Raw genomic sequence first — 15,554 nt, forward strand, 5'->3', positions numbered from 1 at the left:
TTGCTCTTGAATTTTTCAACCTCACATGCTGAGAAGTTTCAGGTCGCTACCATTTTTCGTGAAGCAGGTCTGTGCATCTAGCCATTTTTAGGACAGGGAGGGATGGGGGGGTGGAGAATTCATAACCTAACTGATCAACCTTCCTAATCTGGAACAGAAGGCTCATAGCCCAGGAGCGATAGATAGGCAAGGTGTTAAGCAGTAGGGAGACTCTTTTCCCATCTTACCATCATGGTTTCCTTGTTGCAATTAAGAAGATAAAAATAGCCCTGTTGGGTCAAGGCCAATGGAGCCTTCTGCTCCAGCATCCTGTTCTCAGAGGCCACACAAGGAGGACCTGAGCCCAACATTACTCTCTCCTCCAGTGATTTCCAGAAACTAGTATTCAGAAGCATACTGGCTCCGGCCGTAGGCAAGAGTACAGTATGGGCAAGAGTACAATATAGCCACCATGGCTGGCAGCCACTGATAGTATTCTCCTCGATGGATTTGTCTAATCCTCTTTCAAAGCCATACAGGTTTGTGGCCATCACTGCCTCTTGTGGGGGCAAAATCCCAGAGTTTTTGCACTATGTGAATAAGTATTTCCCCGCTGCCCTGAATATTCCAGCATTCAGCTTCCACAAGTGTCCATGAGTTCTAGTAAGAGGGAGAAAAGCCTTTCCCTATCCCTATACAATGTAATAATTGTATACACTTCTTTCTTGTCACCTCCTACTCATAGCAATCAAATCCCATTTATTATTTTGGTTGTGCTTTTCTGAACCTGTTCCAATTCTACAATATCATTTTTGAGATGAGGCCTCAAAACCTACTTGCCTCTAATAGCTTACATTACAAACTATTTTGTTATTGCTTGTTTGTCAGTCTTACATGGCTGACCACCTATTGCCACTTTCTAACACCTCTCCTCTTTTCTTTGCCTCTACCACTCTGAGCTTTTGCCAAACATGCAAGTGAAATCAGCTAATTCTCCCCACTCTGCTGCCCACTAAGCCTTCAAGTTTGGGGCTTGATGAAAATATTTGTTCATTCCAATTCCTAGATTTTGGCATTTACATTAAACTTACTTTTTCTGTTACACACGAGTTTAAACTGCCCTGTTATTTCAGGAACACAATTTGCGTTTTGGGTTCCACATGTGAGTGGTTTTAATGTTAAAGATGAGGAAGTTTACACAGCCCAGCTTTGATCGTACATAATGTCAAACTGATCCAATGGCGTCCAGATAGTAACCAGCAACAGACAGAGCACACAAAAAACCCAGAGTGCCTCATGCCAATGGCCAGGAAATATAACTGTAATGGGGAGAGAAACACAAAACGTGAAAGCTAACCTTGGCAATGGCTGCAATCAAAAACCCAAGCATAACTATAAACCATACACAGAAAGCAAAACATAAAAGTTAGATGGGTAAATCCGTAAGAAATGCCAAAATCCAGAGTCAGACAATTCCTTTATTAGGGCCAACCAAAATGTCACAAGTTAGTGAGCACACATTCATCAGGGTGAATGTCAAGCAAAGTGGGGAGCAGAGAGGGAGAAAAGCCGCTTGGTGTTGAAGCCATAGATCATTTTAAACAAACAGTTTTGAACTCCACCACCTCCACTAGCTTGTAAAATCATCTCTTGCAACTAAGAAAGAATGCAGCTCCAACAATAGTAATAGAAAGGGTTGCCAGTTCCCAGCTGGATCACAGTTCTTTTGTTTGTAGAGAACTGCAGTATCAGATATAGGAGCTCAGAAAGTCAATCAGGAGTACAGTATGTAGTCTAAAACACAGAACTTACCCATATATACAAGTTCCAAAGACTTGCACATTAGCTGTGTTATTCTACTAAGGGGGGGAAACCCAGTGAATACTTGGAGGTTCAATGCACTAAAAGCAGCTTCATCTTCACCCCAAATCACCTCATCCCATGCCAGTTCAGAAATGGTGTTCTCTTTCTTTCTTTTAAGCTGTGTTGTCATCTAGCCTGGCTGCTGCCGCTTACCCCAACTATCCTTTCCACTGTAACCGCCCCTCTGGTTTCTTGCTTATTGTTTCCCACCTCCATTCCAATTTTATAGTTCTGCAAGCACTGATATAGCCTAGGTGGTAAGCTATTCCCCAAAAAACCTATAGTGCTTTATGAACTCAGAATAACGGTCATCAAAACACTTTGTGAGAAGGGCCAGCAGGTCAGTGTCTGAACTGCCACATGAAAGTGAATAAACCAAGATGAACTCTATTCTTTGCTTTAGCTTCCAAGCAAATTGTCCTGGGAACAGAAGCGGGTAGGGGGAAGAGGAGTTAAAATGCTGCAAATCCGAAGGCCTTAGTCCAGCGAGAGTGACTGCATCATAAATGGCACTACTCCACAGACCAAAGTTTATAAAGCTTTATTAAACCTGTTGAACAGCTGTGCAATGAACAAACAAAAAATAAAAAAAAATCTCTGTGGAGGTTTCACGATTGGTTTCTCATTTCCAACTCCCCTGGAAAGAAAAAGCATTTTCAGCAATGCTCTTCCAGGGAAAGATTGTGCAGAGCTAAACAGGTGGCAAAACAAGAGCATAACCTTGAAATGTTATCCAAAAAGTGTATGCCTGCTTCCCCCAAAGGACTAGCTTATGCTTCAGTGAAACAAACGTTTCCTAAGGAAGAAACATATATATTTTCTGGAAATTACTGATGTGCAAGAGAGTGAAAGCTTGAGGGTGGGGATAAAGCTACGATCCAGGCACCACCACAAAAAGGTTTCCCAGAACCACATGAAGAGCTGCAGCTTAACCATTAGTTGCTTTCTTCCTCCCATAAATTCATGCACAGGCTCATTTACTTGTGATGAGCGATAGTAATAATACTCTTGGCCTCAAAAGGGAAAAAAGCAAGAAAAAAAGCAGCAAGTCACTCAAGTGACAACTCCAATCCAGTATCCAGAAGCAGCCCATACCTCTCATGTCAGGCTTAGCACATACAAGCTTCTCTACTTGCACTTGCAGTTCGCCTTTTCAGGTTAGAAACACTGAGAGCTTAAAAGTCAACAGCAAAAATAATAAGAGGGATCCTGAAACATTACAACAGAGCATGCTTCTTTTCAATTCAAGACCACTGGTAAACTGTGGATATTTGGCTGGGTGGGGTGGCGAGGCAGGCTACTACACAGTGCCTGTGTAGTAAAAGTGGCATCATGACAACTCTGGGATTTTTGAGCTATGATCTATGCAGATAAGTATTTTGGAAAGGACTCAGGCAGTGCACACATTCCAGGTTGGCCTGCTGTGATGAATCAGCAGCCTCCTGGCTCCAACAGCTTTTAAACTTTATTAGCCATTTGCAACCCCCCCCCCCCGCCGATGTTCGGAATGAGGAACACTAGCTCTTTATCAAAAGCAAAATGGAGAGAAGGCTTTCCAATTTCAACAGGATCAGATGACACATGTTCCAGAGTACTGATGGTTGCATCCTCAACTAGGCAAGGAGTGAGACCACTCCAGCGTCAGGCAACACTCAAAACGTCTCTTCACCACCAAGTCAGAAATAGAAGGACCAAACGCAGGTAATAGAGGGCAGGAAAAATGGGGTGGGAAAAGGCCACCCGCCAACTGCTCTGTTTCAACCCCAGGACAACAACGTTATCACCATAAACAGCTTTTGTAAAATTTTACAGGCAGATTGTGGAAGGGCAGGTGATCATGAATGAAACACTTTAATCCAGACATACAAACAGGTTGCTTGTACTCTAATCACATGCCTTATAACCCCTCCTTCCCATAAAACCGTCCTTTTAAAAGAAAAAGAAATAAGGAGCTTGCAACCAGGTAGAGGGTTTTAGGTGCCAACCACATTGGGATCATGAGCAGAGTCCGGCAGCTGGGAGCCAGAGCAGTGATACAAGAAACAATTCCCCCAGCAACTGTAGCAGATGAGGAACAAGGCGGCCAAGAAGACCAAGGCACAGATTGTGCAAGGTTTCCGCTCCAACAGAAAGCTCAGTAGGTAGAAGCCCATGAACACTGAGTGACTGAACCACAAGGCTGGGTTGAGGGGCTTTGGGATGAGGAGAACAGGCAGTAACCACTGGAGGCAGTACATGGTGTCTAGTGATCAGGGCGTCACAGTGATGGCAGCAATCCAAAACGGCAGTGTAAAACGTCTCCTCTGTGCATTCAACTCTTCCAGAATCAGATGAGCTGACTTCATAAAAACGTGTGGTGATATATGAGCAAGTCTTAACAGAAAGGGGGGGGAGGGGAGGGGAAAAAAGAGAGGGGACAAGTCAGCAAGTTGGATTTTCCAAGTGTTTTAGATTTGCATTGTGTAGTAATCCAACCCAGCTCCCCAAACCCTACTGTAGTTTTCACACTCCAAATCCCAAATCCTCATTCCCCCAGCTGCCACTTCCCTGGGTCCATGCAATCCCAAGCTCTAGTGCAGGGGTCAGCAACCTTTTTCAGCCGTGGGCCGGTCTACCGTCCCTCAGACCATGTGGTGGGCTGGACTATATTTTTTTGGGGGGAGAGAATGAACAAATTCCTATGCCCCACAAATAACCCAGAGATGCATTTTAAATAAAGTACACATTCTACTCATGTAAAAATACTCTGATTCCTGGACTGTGCACAGGCTGGATTGAGAAGGTAAATGGACCGCATCCAGCCCCTGGGCCCTAGTGGTTCCTTCTTGTAGCCTATGGGGGAAGAGACAGAAGATGCATGAATCTATTGTGGCATCCTTCTATCTCATGTACAGGTGATTGTCACAGGTGTTCCTATGTAGTTTGAGAACCATTAGGCAACCAAGGTCAATTTCATTCTACCATGTTTTCAGTACTTGAGAACACAGCATGTGAACACACATAACAACTAAATTCACACACACTCCTCTCTCTCCCTCACTTACACGAACACTGCAATAAAGTTGGAACATGAAAAGATCAGCACACCTTCAGAGTTCTTCTTGATTTTATTTTCTTCATATTTTGAGACCACTGTTATGCTATATTGGCCAAGTGTGAGAGCACAAGGTACAGTGGTACCTTGGTTCTTGAACTTAATCCATTCTGGGAGTCCGTTCGACTCCTGAAACAGTTCGAAAAGCAAAGCGCGGCTTCCAATTGGCTGCAAGAGCTTCCTGCACTCGATCAGAAAAAGCGGAAGCTGCGGTGCACATTTGGCTTCCGAAAAACGTTCGCAAACCGAAACACCCACTTCCAGGTTTGCAGCATTCAGGAGATTTGTTCAGGAACCCAGTCATTCGAGCACCAAGGTACCACTGTATCTGGTTCAAATCTTCCCTCAGTCTTGAATTCACCAAGTTGCTTGCCCAATGTTACTTCCTCTCTGACTCTGTTGTAGGGACCGCTGAAAATGTATATGAAGAACTTTCAACTAGTGACATTCCCTATCAAATATGTTTAGTGGGTAAACCAGAGATTTGTAGAGCCCTGATTAAGAACCCTACATTCTTGGCCATTTGTATCCAGAGGAACTTCCTACTCTCAGACACCTTTCACTGCCCTCCCCACCATCAAAGGCTTCTTGCCTTCTCCAGATAAGCTGCAGCTCTCAGTCATCATTGCTCCATCTACAAACAGGAGGCAGAAGCAAGAGTTGGAAAGAGAACTACTGAAAAAGCCCAGTTCAAATAATACACAGCTCCCCCAAATGCAAGTATTACTAAGGCTATGGCTACTGCAGAGACAAATGCAAAGGAAAGCCTAGAACTCCATGCCCTGTCACTTGAGCTTCAGACAAGAGGAAGCAACAATGTTTTTGCATTATGAACGTTGAGCAACTAAGAGGAAAACTTACTGTAGTTCTACCAGCAAATAGCTAATTGTTAAGCAAGGAAGGAAAAGAATAACTCTTTATTTTCTGAAGGCCAGCCATAGGAAAACAGAGAGATCAGGACACGCTGGGCTCAATCCAGGTGGATTTTCTATATATACTCCATTGTGAAGAATTTGTCTGATGTCACATGCTTGCTGGGAGACACATAGACGAAGATAATCATGGACTGTGTCTAAAGTACTTCAGTTTGAAGGAATAAAAAACTTTAAATGACACAGACTAATCAAGAAGTGTTTTCTTTCTATCTAAAAAATGACTTACAGCTCAACATAAAGGCAAAGGTCTTTTGGAACCCATGTTAAAGAGAATTTAGCCATAAATTTGTAGAATCTGGGCAGTGAAATTTTCCCCACCCAGGGATGGGTTCAATTTTCCTTTATCAGGTATGTGGCATGAGCGAAGGGAGCAAAACATGGCAGATCAGGTTTGTACAGCCCTCTCGATGCATGACCTTAGTACATCACACACACCAGTACTGTCAGCAACAAAAAAGGAATGACAACCCATCCTACAATTAGCGAAACTTTAACCATAATTTAATAAGCCATAGTTTAATAAACGGGGTAGTTTAATGGGATGGTAACACAAGATAGGGTTTTCTCAGTAGTTTCATGCAGCATTGTGGAACTCCCATCCAGGGAAAATTCAACTATCCCACATGTTTATAAGATTCAGGTGCCAACTGAAAACCTATTTCTTTGTCTAGGCTTGGAACATTATGCATTGGACTCTACCCCAGCAAAGTTTTATTGTCCTTGTACTGTTTTTAGTTCTTGATATAGATTTTTATGTTTTATTTATTGCTTTATCATGTTTGTATTTTATGCTTGTCAGCCAGCCTGGGTTCCCATGGGATAAAGGGTGGGATAGAAGAACAAACAACAATATTGTTCAGTTGTTTGAGTGTAAACATTGTTTGGGTGCAAAGTTGTCATCATGAATTTAACAGAGCAAAGTTACCAACTTCAGGAGAAATTTTATAGTGCTCCTTGACAATGGCTTTCTTAATGCTAGTCATAAAAAAACATGAGATACACATGGCAAAATCTGCCCAAGATTTATTTGTAGGTAAGTAGCAAAACACTTTGTGAATAGGAATTTCTCCTTTGTGGCAGCAAAGAGTGCCTCTCAGGAGCACTGAGAGAGAGGTGACAAAGAACTAGCAAAGGGATGCAATGCTGTTTCCCTTAACTCTCAGTTGAAAAGCTATCATACATGGCTCTGTTGAGCTGTGCAGTATTATGCACATTGCCATGGAAACATCAGATAAGACTAGCTTGAGGACATCTGACGATCTTGTAGAATCCTACTCCGCTGACTACATCAAATACCTTGCTAAGATCAACAGAACTGAGGTAGAGTGGCTTACTTTGTTCTCTGCATTTCTCTCATAGCTGGTGCTGACAAAAGATCATATTTGCTTTGGATCTGCTTGCACAGAAGTGGGACTGTGCCTACCAAAGCACTGAAGCATAAAGTTACTGGGAGTACCCTCAAAAATCATTCTGGCAAATACTCTCCCTAGGGTGCAGATGAGAGAGATTCCAATGCCTCTGGGGTTGCCTTCATTCTTACACAGCATGATAATGTTAGAACCACATGTTCAGTAGAACTACGGTACTTCTTTCCTCCAGCAGCAGAACTAGTTATAAAGGACTGTCTGACTTCTCCACTCCCATGAACCTCAGCTGTAATACGTCTTCCCAGGTACTCTCTCTCTTGCCAAGGACTCCATGAGTTGGCTCTTTGTACTATCATTCTTCATATGTGTAAAGTATATCTGATTTGAGGGCTGCCTTGAGATACATCTTTTTCATAAGAAACATAGTCTGAAGTAGTTTTCTACTTGTGAGATGCAGCTGCTTGTTCCTGTAGATCATGCTGCTATCCGGGGTCTGACAGGCAGGAGACTGCAGAAGTGGGAATGAGAGTCTGTCATACGTTACATGACTGCTCCCCAAATCAGAAGCAGTTTATATATGATATAGGCTAATCCACTACAGATGTATACAGCATCTAAAATAAATGCTTTCTATACTGCACTTTTTGTTGGCTTGAGTGTCTTGACAAGGCTGTATTATTTCCCTTGGCATACGACATTTTAATTTCAGTAGGTTTTAAATCAGTTATTTCTAGTCATCTTGCCAAAAACTGTCCACCACTCTTCCATATATTGCTGTGTTTAGAGAAAGGAAGACCCACAGCTCAGTGATACAGCACATACTGTGCATGCAAAAGTTCCATGTTCAGTTGCAGACATCTCGTGTTATGAAAGGATCTTTGACAACAGGGTGGGGAAGGCCTTCCACCTGAGACCCCGGGGAAGCAATGCTAGTCAGAGTGGATGATACCAAGCTAGTTGGAACAATGGACTGACTTAATACAAAGCTGATTATATAAAAGGCGCAAGGCACACCTTCAGGTTTAGATCTATACAGCTTTCAAGTATGGAATAAGGGCAAAGGGCAAACAAGAGAATGGAAAAAGTTAAGAGTGCAAGTGCTGTAGGAGAAGTAAGAAATACACTGAACAACCACATCTCCTGCTAATGCCAAGATCATTGTGATGCTAGGTGCCACCACGATACCTTTTGCCAATTGTCACTGATATTGCCTATGCTATGTTGGCCAGCATTTATTAGGGCTATGACTTGCATTTTAATCAAACCCTTCCATTCAAATCACTGAGAAGAAATTATAGGATAGTAGATGTCCAAGCTCTCGCAACTGCAATAGCATCAAAGTACAAGAAACTGAAAATGGCAATTTTAGGTTTCTGCCTCAACGCTTATCCCACCATTCCCCAGAACCACTTCTCTATTCCCCTTACCATTTAGAAGCAGTTACATGCCAACTACGTGAGAGCAGCATGTGGGAGTGATATAGAACAGGTTGTAGCAGCCCTCTCACAGAGTCCCCCACTCAATATCCATGAGGAAAGAGAAATTGAGGATTGAGAAACTAACCATGCTTGTTGATTCCAGATTATCTGGAAAAGAGATACAATAAAGCCCTAAAAAATGACATCCTGTTCACTTCCGAAACACACACAAATCCAGTTCGGCACTTTCAATACTTTAATGTGGAAACAATAAAAAGATGACTGTTTTGCTGATAACTAAAATTATTCTCTGCTGGCTTGATGAAAGAAATTAGGATCTTCCCCTTCATGCACCATTAATAAATACAACTGATGACATGAAACAACTCTGTCAAAACAAAATTCAGCCACTAGGAATGTGCAAAGGACAGAGCCTCTACAGCCCTCAAGTAATCCCTGTTGCTCCAAAAATTATCATCTGAACAAACCTTGCTGTTCTTATGCAGCTTGTAAAATAAATAAAAAATAAAAAAACACTTTAGCAATTGTAGCTGGAGGCCACTTATTAAAATCTACCACCAAGGTCACCTGGACTGTAAGTAAAGTATGTTTAATAGTAGCAGGGGAGTAGACAAGGTAGATAAAAGCATGCTCAGTTTCATCATAAATGATGTCTCTTTCCCTGCTGCTTCCATTTCCCTATTCTCTTTGGTGAGGTTTCTGGGAGTCATGTCACTCTGAGATTACCCGTAGCCTTTACTACATTCTCTCTACAGGTTTTCATGTCAATATACTTCAATTAGCAAAACAAGATATTCGGCCTCAAAGGTTTTCCCCTTTTCCCTTTAGCAATTGCATTCTTAGAAGTTTAGAGGATGCTGTTTTACTGTGACAACCACACAGTAAGAGACTGAGATTTCAGAAAAAGAAGGAAGAACAATTATGGGTGCAAGATGTGAACTTTAATACCCAAATAACTGTTCTCTAATTTCTATGAACTACTGTATAAGGAAAGATGGATCACTAGTTAGTAAAGCATTCCTTCTAAAAAAAAGGGCATTGCTTTATTCAGCAATATAAACTTTTTGAATAAAAGAGAACAAAAACCTGCATTAACCTGCTTTGCAATTACAGTGAAGTAGCTATCTTGAGTGACTTTCTTCACCAGATAAACCTCAAAGGGAACAATGGAGAAATGCTTAGAATCCTATGGGCTTTATACCAAGATTGACTTCAAGGCTTTATAGGCAAGTTGAATTTTCCCTTCACATTTTCCCCATTTATTTAGTAGCAGCTGACAGTGGCATAATGCAAAGTAGTTTACCTGTGTCAAAATGAAAGAAGGTAAGCTAATGGGCTGGCACAGGTGGAGGGAAAATAGAGAGATTTGTACCTCCAATTTGCTTAGTGTGCTTGCTGGCTGTGGGGGGTAGCATTGTAATTAGATGCAGAGGATTGATGGGAGGAACCAGTATGGGAGTGGTGGTGGGACAACTATGAGTGGTCAGAGGGAGAAGACTAGGAACAGAAGGTGTCAGTAGCTGAATGGGTAGCAGGGCTTAGCGAGCTGGGGGAGTCTGTGGCAGAGTGAAGTCAAGAATCAGTAGTAGCTAAAGCTGGTGAGTGGGAGGAGGAAGGTCAAGAGGCAGATATGAGCCAGGCTGGTGAAGAGTCATGGTTGTCTCCCTCTCCTACTGCAAAAAGCTCCCTTCCCCCTCTGTCTGCCAGAACCAGAAGAGGGCTGAAAGGGGCAGAGCAGTGACAGGATGCCCACAGGTGCAGTCTCCAATTGCTTGGAAAAAACCCTGAAGAGGAGCAAACTTAGACGGCTATGGGGAGGCAGGGACTTTCAGTCTCAACATCTGCTTTAATGGAGTAAGACAAACAGGGAATGAATTGCTGTGCTCGTTAGGCCTGACACTTAGCCAAGAGATCATGCGGAGATCATGTTTTCCTAATACAGAGCTAGCTTCAAATTTGAATTGTGTGATTTACTGGCCGGATCACTCTGTGACAATCACCAGCAAAATAACTGTGCTATCAAAATAGGCAATTGGGTGCTCTCCAGATGAGGTGGACAAACTCTAATCCCTAACTCTTGGCTATGCTATCTGGGACTGATGGGAGTTGTAGTCTATAACATAACACCACATTGACCACCACTACAATTTTTTTTAATGTACTGCAGCCTTCAGCAATCTGATACTCTCCAGATATTTTGGACTACAACTCTCATCAGTCCCACCCAGGATAGCATACATCTGGAGAGCACCAGATTGCTGAAGGCTGATTTACTGAATGTGTTAAGCGCATGGTCCAGCAAAAGTGCTGCTTCAGAATACCTCAGGAGGAGAGAGACAACTGTTACACAATTGTCAACTTCAACCTGGCATCCAAGGAAGAGATTTTTGCAGGCTGATATACTTCTGTACTGAAGAAGGTCACTCGGGGTAGGGCGAAAGAGGCAAGGGAAACTGGAAGAGAAAATATACAAAGTAAATGTAATTTAAAAACTGACTGGGAATTGCACAAACATGGAGATTTCTCCTCAGAAAGGAAGTAAAGCAAACAGTGACATTCCAGATTATTATTTTTTACTCTATAATAATAAAGAATGGCTACTGAAGTGCACTACAGTATTTACTTTGTTCATCCTCAGCAACTTAGGAGGAGAGGGAGGCTCGTCCACCTCACATTTTAAAGAACCAAGTCTGAGAAAATATCACCAAGGATGTTTATGATGGAGAGAATCAAACTTGAATCTCCCAGGTTCAAGCCCACCACTTCAAACTAAACTGTCTTGTGTGGCCTCTAGAATTTTATTCCAGTTATCTCAAGCAGCAACATTTTAGACAGCAACTCTTGTATAGGCTTCAGGCTGTTTATCCATCATATTTGCATAGAAGCTTCACACATAACTAGCTAAAACACAGGTACCACAAAATGAACAAATATGGAATGAAGATGTAGCAGAATAGTTACTTCATGCTTCTTATGTTTCCAGAAAGCATTAAGACTTACCAGCCAAAGAACTAAAAGCCACATGTTACCCTAGTTGCAGAAAGCTGTTTGCTTCCAATTTACAGTTAAAGGAAAATTTCTTACTTTAAAGATCTTTAGTGCTTTTGAAAAGGTGGGGCACTAAAAATGTATTCTCATTCCCAACCCATTATATACCTACTGAGCCACATACACACTCTGATGAGAAAAAAAAGTACTCAGAAAATGAGGTAGAAGCAAATCTAATGTTCAGTGAACTCTTCAATTAGGTCTTCATTATGGCAACGGCTGCCAAAATCAAGGATTGCCTTGACTCCAGAACACAGGAAAGTTTTACCAAGCAGATTCTGCCATTTCTGCAATCCATTTAGTTTTGAAGTATTCCTACTTTTAAATATTTGGTGCCAACTGTGCATGGGGTCCTATACAGGACATAGACAGTGATCAGAAAGGAAGTTACTATGCATAAGGACAATAATTTATTTGGGGGGGGGGGCAGCAGCAGCTAGTGGTGGAGCTATGGAGCTCAGCACTGGTGCTGTTGCAGTTTAACTGGACAGTGCTAGGGTGGGGCATGACAGCAATGAGGTTGGGGCTACACAGATGCATTGACAAAGCTACGCTGGTGCTCCCATCAGTTCATCTGTGTGGCTCAGACTAGCTGTCACTCTGCTCTATGTCCACACCAGGCATAGGCAAACTCGGCCTTCCAGATGTTTTGGGACTACAACTCCCATCATCCCTAGCTAACAGGACCAGTGGTCAGGGATTATGGGAGCTGTAGTCCCAAAACATCTGGAGGGCTGAGTTTGCCTATGCCTGGTCCACAACATCCAGGTAAGGTGCACCGCTACTGGCACTGGCGGGGGGTGGGGGGGAGAACTTGCAGCCCTTGGCCTAATACCATGCATGCATGGCCATGAGAGGTGGAAATAGGGAGAGGAGGAGGAGGGATGGCAAAAAAGAGAGAAAAAACAGGGCAGAGGAAAAGAGAAGAGTAGTGCCACACCCACTGTTCATTCAGGCCCGCCCACTACTGGCATTTAGTTTCTGACAGATCACACACAATGGAATTTGGTCAACTGAAAAAAGACTCACCACCCCTGATTTAATAAGAGAGTAATATTTTAGGATTAGGCAACTACTGTTACTTGGCAACATCAGACCATGGTCTTCTAGTGACAGTCCACCCTCCTCCTTTCATCACTGCCCTGCCAGATGCCTCTAAACAGCACACAGGCAATATATGAAAATGTTGCTCTTCTCCAGCACCTGGTACATCAAGGTTCCATTTAACTATCATGGCCAACAGGCACTGACAGACACACAGGTTTGTCTATTCATTTTTGTTTTTTTAAAAAACCCATTTAAATACACATGCACACACATACCTTAAAAGTTACAATTTAATTTGTGTTTTAAATGACATCTATGCAGCTGTAGTATACTGGCATGCTGCTGTTTATCTTACTTCCCATGAGAGCTACTTGAGCCATTTCTTTTGAATGGGAAAGCAGTATTTAAGCCTCAACCTTCATGTCTTGCAGCCCCTTCAGATACCATTGCAGCCCCCAGCACCACTGATTATCACCTACGCTGGCTGCGGGCTGATGGGAGTCCCAACAACCCCTGGAAGGCCACGAATTCTCCACCAGCTAGAGAGCGGGCTTAATAATCCAAGCGCACAGCGGGGAATTCGATATGCCAGAGGTTGCTAACCTGTGCGTGGCCCTCCAGATGCTGCTGAACTCCCAATTCCCACCAGGCTCTGTCAGCACATCCAAGGGGCCAGGAGTCCACAGGGCAACGACACCTGGAGGGTCCACGATGTTAGAATTCCTGGAACTCCTGACACACAACACCTGACACGAGCCGATCATCACTTTTAAAGGGGGGGGGGGGGAGGGCAAAGAAGCAATTCATTTGGTCCACCCCTGAACCCCGACACACCGCATGTCAATTTTCACTGGACGCAGAGCGGGCGGAGAGGGGGCAGGATCGGCGCCTGGGCCGTGTCCGGCCCACACCTGTGGCCACGGCGGAGCTCCCAATGAGGAGGCCTCGGTTCAAAAACACCCGTGGGGGGATTGAGGGGGTGGCGCTCCCCATGGGGCACAAAAGACGAGGCTGGGGATGGGGAGAAGCGAACAGAAAGGAGGCAGACATTCAGCGGGGGGCGCTGCGGATTCCTCGCCGCCCCCCACGGCCGAACCCTCGCGGGCTCCTCGTTGGGGTTCGGAAAAACGGCACTTCCCCACCCCCACCCCGAGGGACGGTTCCACCCTCAGAGCTGACGCGCGGAGCAGAACCACCCCGGCAGGAGCTGCCCCCTCTACCGCCAAGACATTCCCTCAGGCGATCCCTTCTGCGTCCCCCTCAGCCGCATTACCTGCGCTCCTCGCCATAGCGCTGCCTCGCCGCTGGGCCGCTCTCCCTCCCTCCCTACCCGACGCCCTCGGCCCTGTCTCTGCGTCTGTCACTCCCCGCAGGACCCCTCCTCCTCTCCAACTGCCCACTCAGGACCAGAGCCGGGCCGCCCTCGCCGCTGCCTCCTTTCAAGGCACAAGCAGCGCTGCACACCCACTACCCCTTACCGAAGGGCTGGGCGGCCTGCTTTAAAAACGGGTCTTGTTGCGTTCGGCGAGCCGGCGCCGGGTCGCCGGCTGAACCGTCTCGTTGTGTTTGAAACAGGCATTGAAGTAGACAGCCCTTTCAGTTGGGCTCTAGCCCGTCGGCGTAACGGCGCCGAGCGGGCCTACCGCCTGGCTCGGCAATTCCACGATGATGAATATGCAATAAGGGGGCGGGGCCCGGACTTGGTTGCCGGCAGGAGGGCGGCTCGTGCGCGAGACGGGCAGCCGAAGTTGGTTCCTCGTGTTTACACGGGTGCGGAAGCAGCAGCCTGAGTAAGCAGCCGAAGTTTCTGCTCCTGCCCTCCCAGAAAAATAATTTTGTTACCCAGAGCCTGGGCCCAGGATGGATTCCGACCACTTCAGGAGGCTTCAGATGGTGCTTTGGAATGCTTTTTTCAAATTATTTTTTATTAATCTTCCAAATGATTACAAATCAAACCAAATTACTTTTTATTACAATTTCTTAAAATCAGGTTTCCCGCTCCTGTTGCAAACATATGTTGATCATTTCCTCTCTAGCCGCATCATCTGCATTTGAATGCTTCTGTTGTCTGTGCCAACCCCCCCCCCCTTGCCGCCCCCCCCCCAAGTGAATCGACACGGTTCTAACCAAGCCATCTCTCTGCCTGGCGCGCTCCTGTTCTGGTTGCTGAAGCTTTATGAAGCGGGAAGCGATGGGAAACGCGGTACCTGCAGTCTGGAGTGCTGCAAACGCTCCCTCACACCCGTATCTATAAGCGAGAGAGCGTGGACCCGTGATTTCCTGTTCCCGGTTTTGTAGAACAGCATCCCCTTTTGAGAAGCAACGGGCACCCGCTGTACTGTATATAGTTTTCAGAAGCAATTGGAAGATATTCGGGTTTCAGTAGACTTTTCAAACTGGCTGAATTATTCTTTTTAAGGTCTTTCTGCCTCCGGTGCCCCCCCCCCGCATGTTTAAAAAACCCTATTTTTATTGTATGCTTGCAAGTCAGGTTGCAAAAAGCATGTGAGAAAAGCCACCATCATTGCACATCGTATAGATGAGCTAAATATTTTTGCTGCCTCTGCTATCAGACAAGAATGCTGATGTCAGCTGCTATGGTAACACCAATACACCTGCGGTGGGGGCATGTTTATGCAATGTGAGAAGCCTTCAGGTGAGTTCTTGTTTTTAGGCTACTCAGCAGCTCCAGATCAGCACAGTAGAGAACATAGGCAGCAGCTGCTTGATCTGCAACAGGGCGATGGCAATGAAAGCAGATGGCGATGAAAATAGTGCAATA

At 44.6% G+C, this 15,554-nt stretch overlaps 1 protein-coding gene across 7 annotated transcripts; it reads right to left on the minus strand.

Moving 5' to 3' along the window:
• Positions 1 to 1,439: 1,439 nt before the first annotated feature.
• On the minus strand, positions 1,440 to 14,272 carry BLCAP (BLCAP apoptosis inducing factor). Of its 7 annotated transcripts, XR_013393006.1 has the most exons (5): positions 14,046 to 14,173; positions 10,999 to 11,130; positions 8,666 to 8,824; positions 5,798 to 5,970; positions 4,076 to 4,215 (listed from the first exon to the last, which is right to left on the minus strand). XR_013393006.1 is itself a non-coding variant. In XM_028735028.2 (3 exons), the coding sequence occupies exon 3, from the start codon at positions 4,077 to 4,079 to the stop codon at positions 3,816 to 3,818; it is 264 nt and encodes an 87-aa protein (XP_028590861.1). In that variant the 5' UTR covers positions 4,080 to 4,215; positions 10,999 to 11,130; positions 14,046 to 14,172; the 3' UTR covers positions 1,440 to 3,815. The 7 variants fall into 7 exon arrangements, 2 of the variants coding, with proteins under 2 accessions (XP_028590861.1, XP_028590864.1); XR_013393005.1 differs by lacking the exon at positions 8,666 to 8,824; XR_013393007.1 differs by lacking the exon at positions 5,798 to 5,970.
• Positions 14,273 to 15,554: the final 1,282 nt, after the last annotated feature.

Source organism: Podarcis muralis, chromosome 5 (genome assembly GCF_964188315.1).
Source record: "Podarcis muralis chromosome 5, rPodMur119.hap1.1, whole genome shotgun sequence".
NCBI classification, from domain to species: domain Eukaryota; kingdom Metazoa; phylum Chordata; class Lepidosauria; order Squamata; family Lacertidae; genus Podarcis; species Podarcis muralis.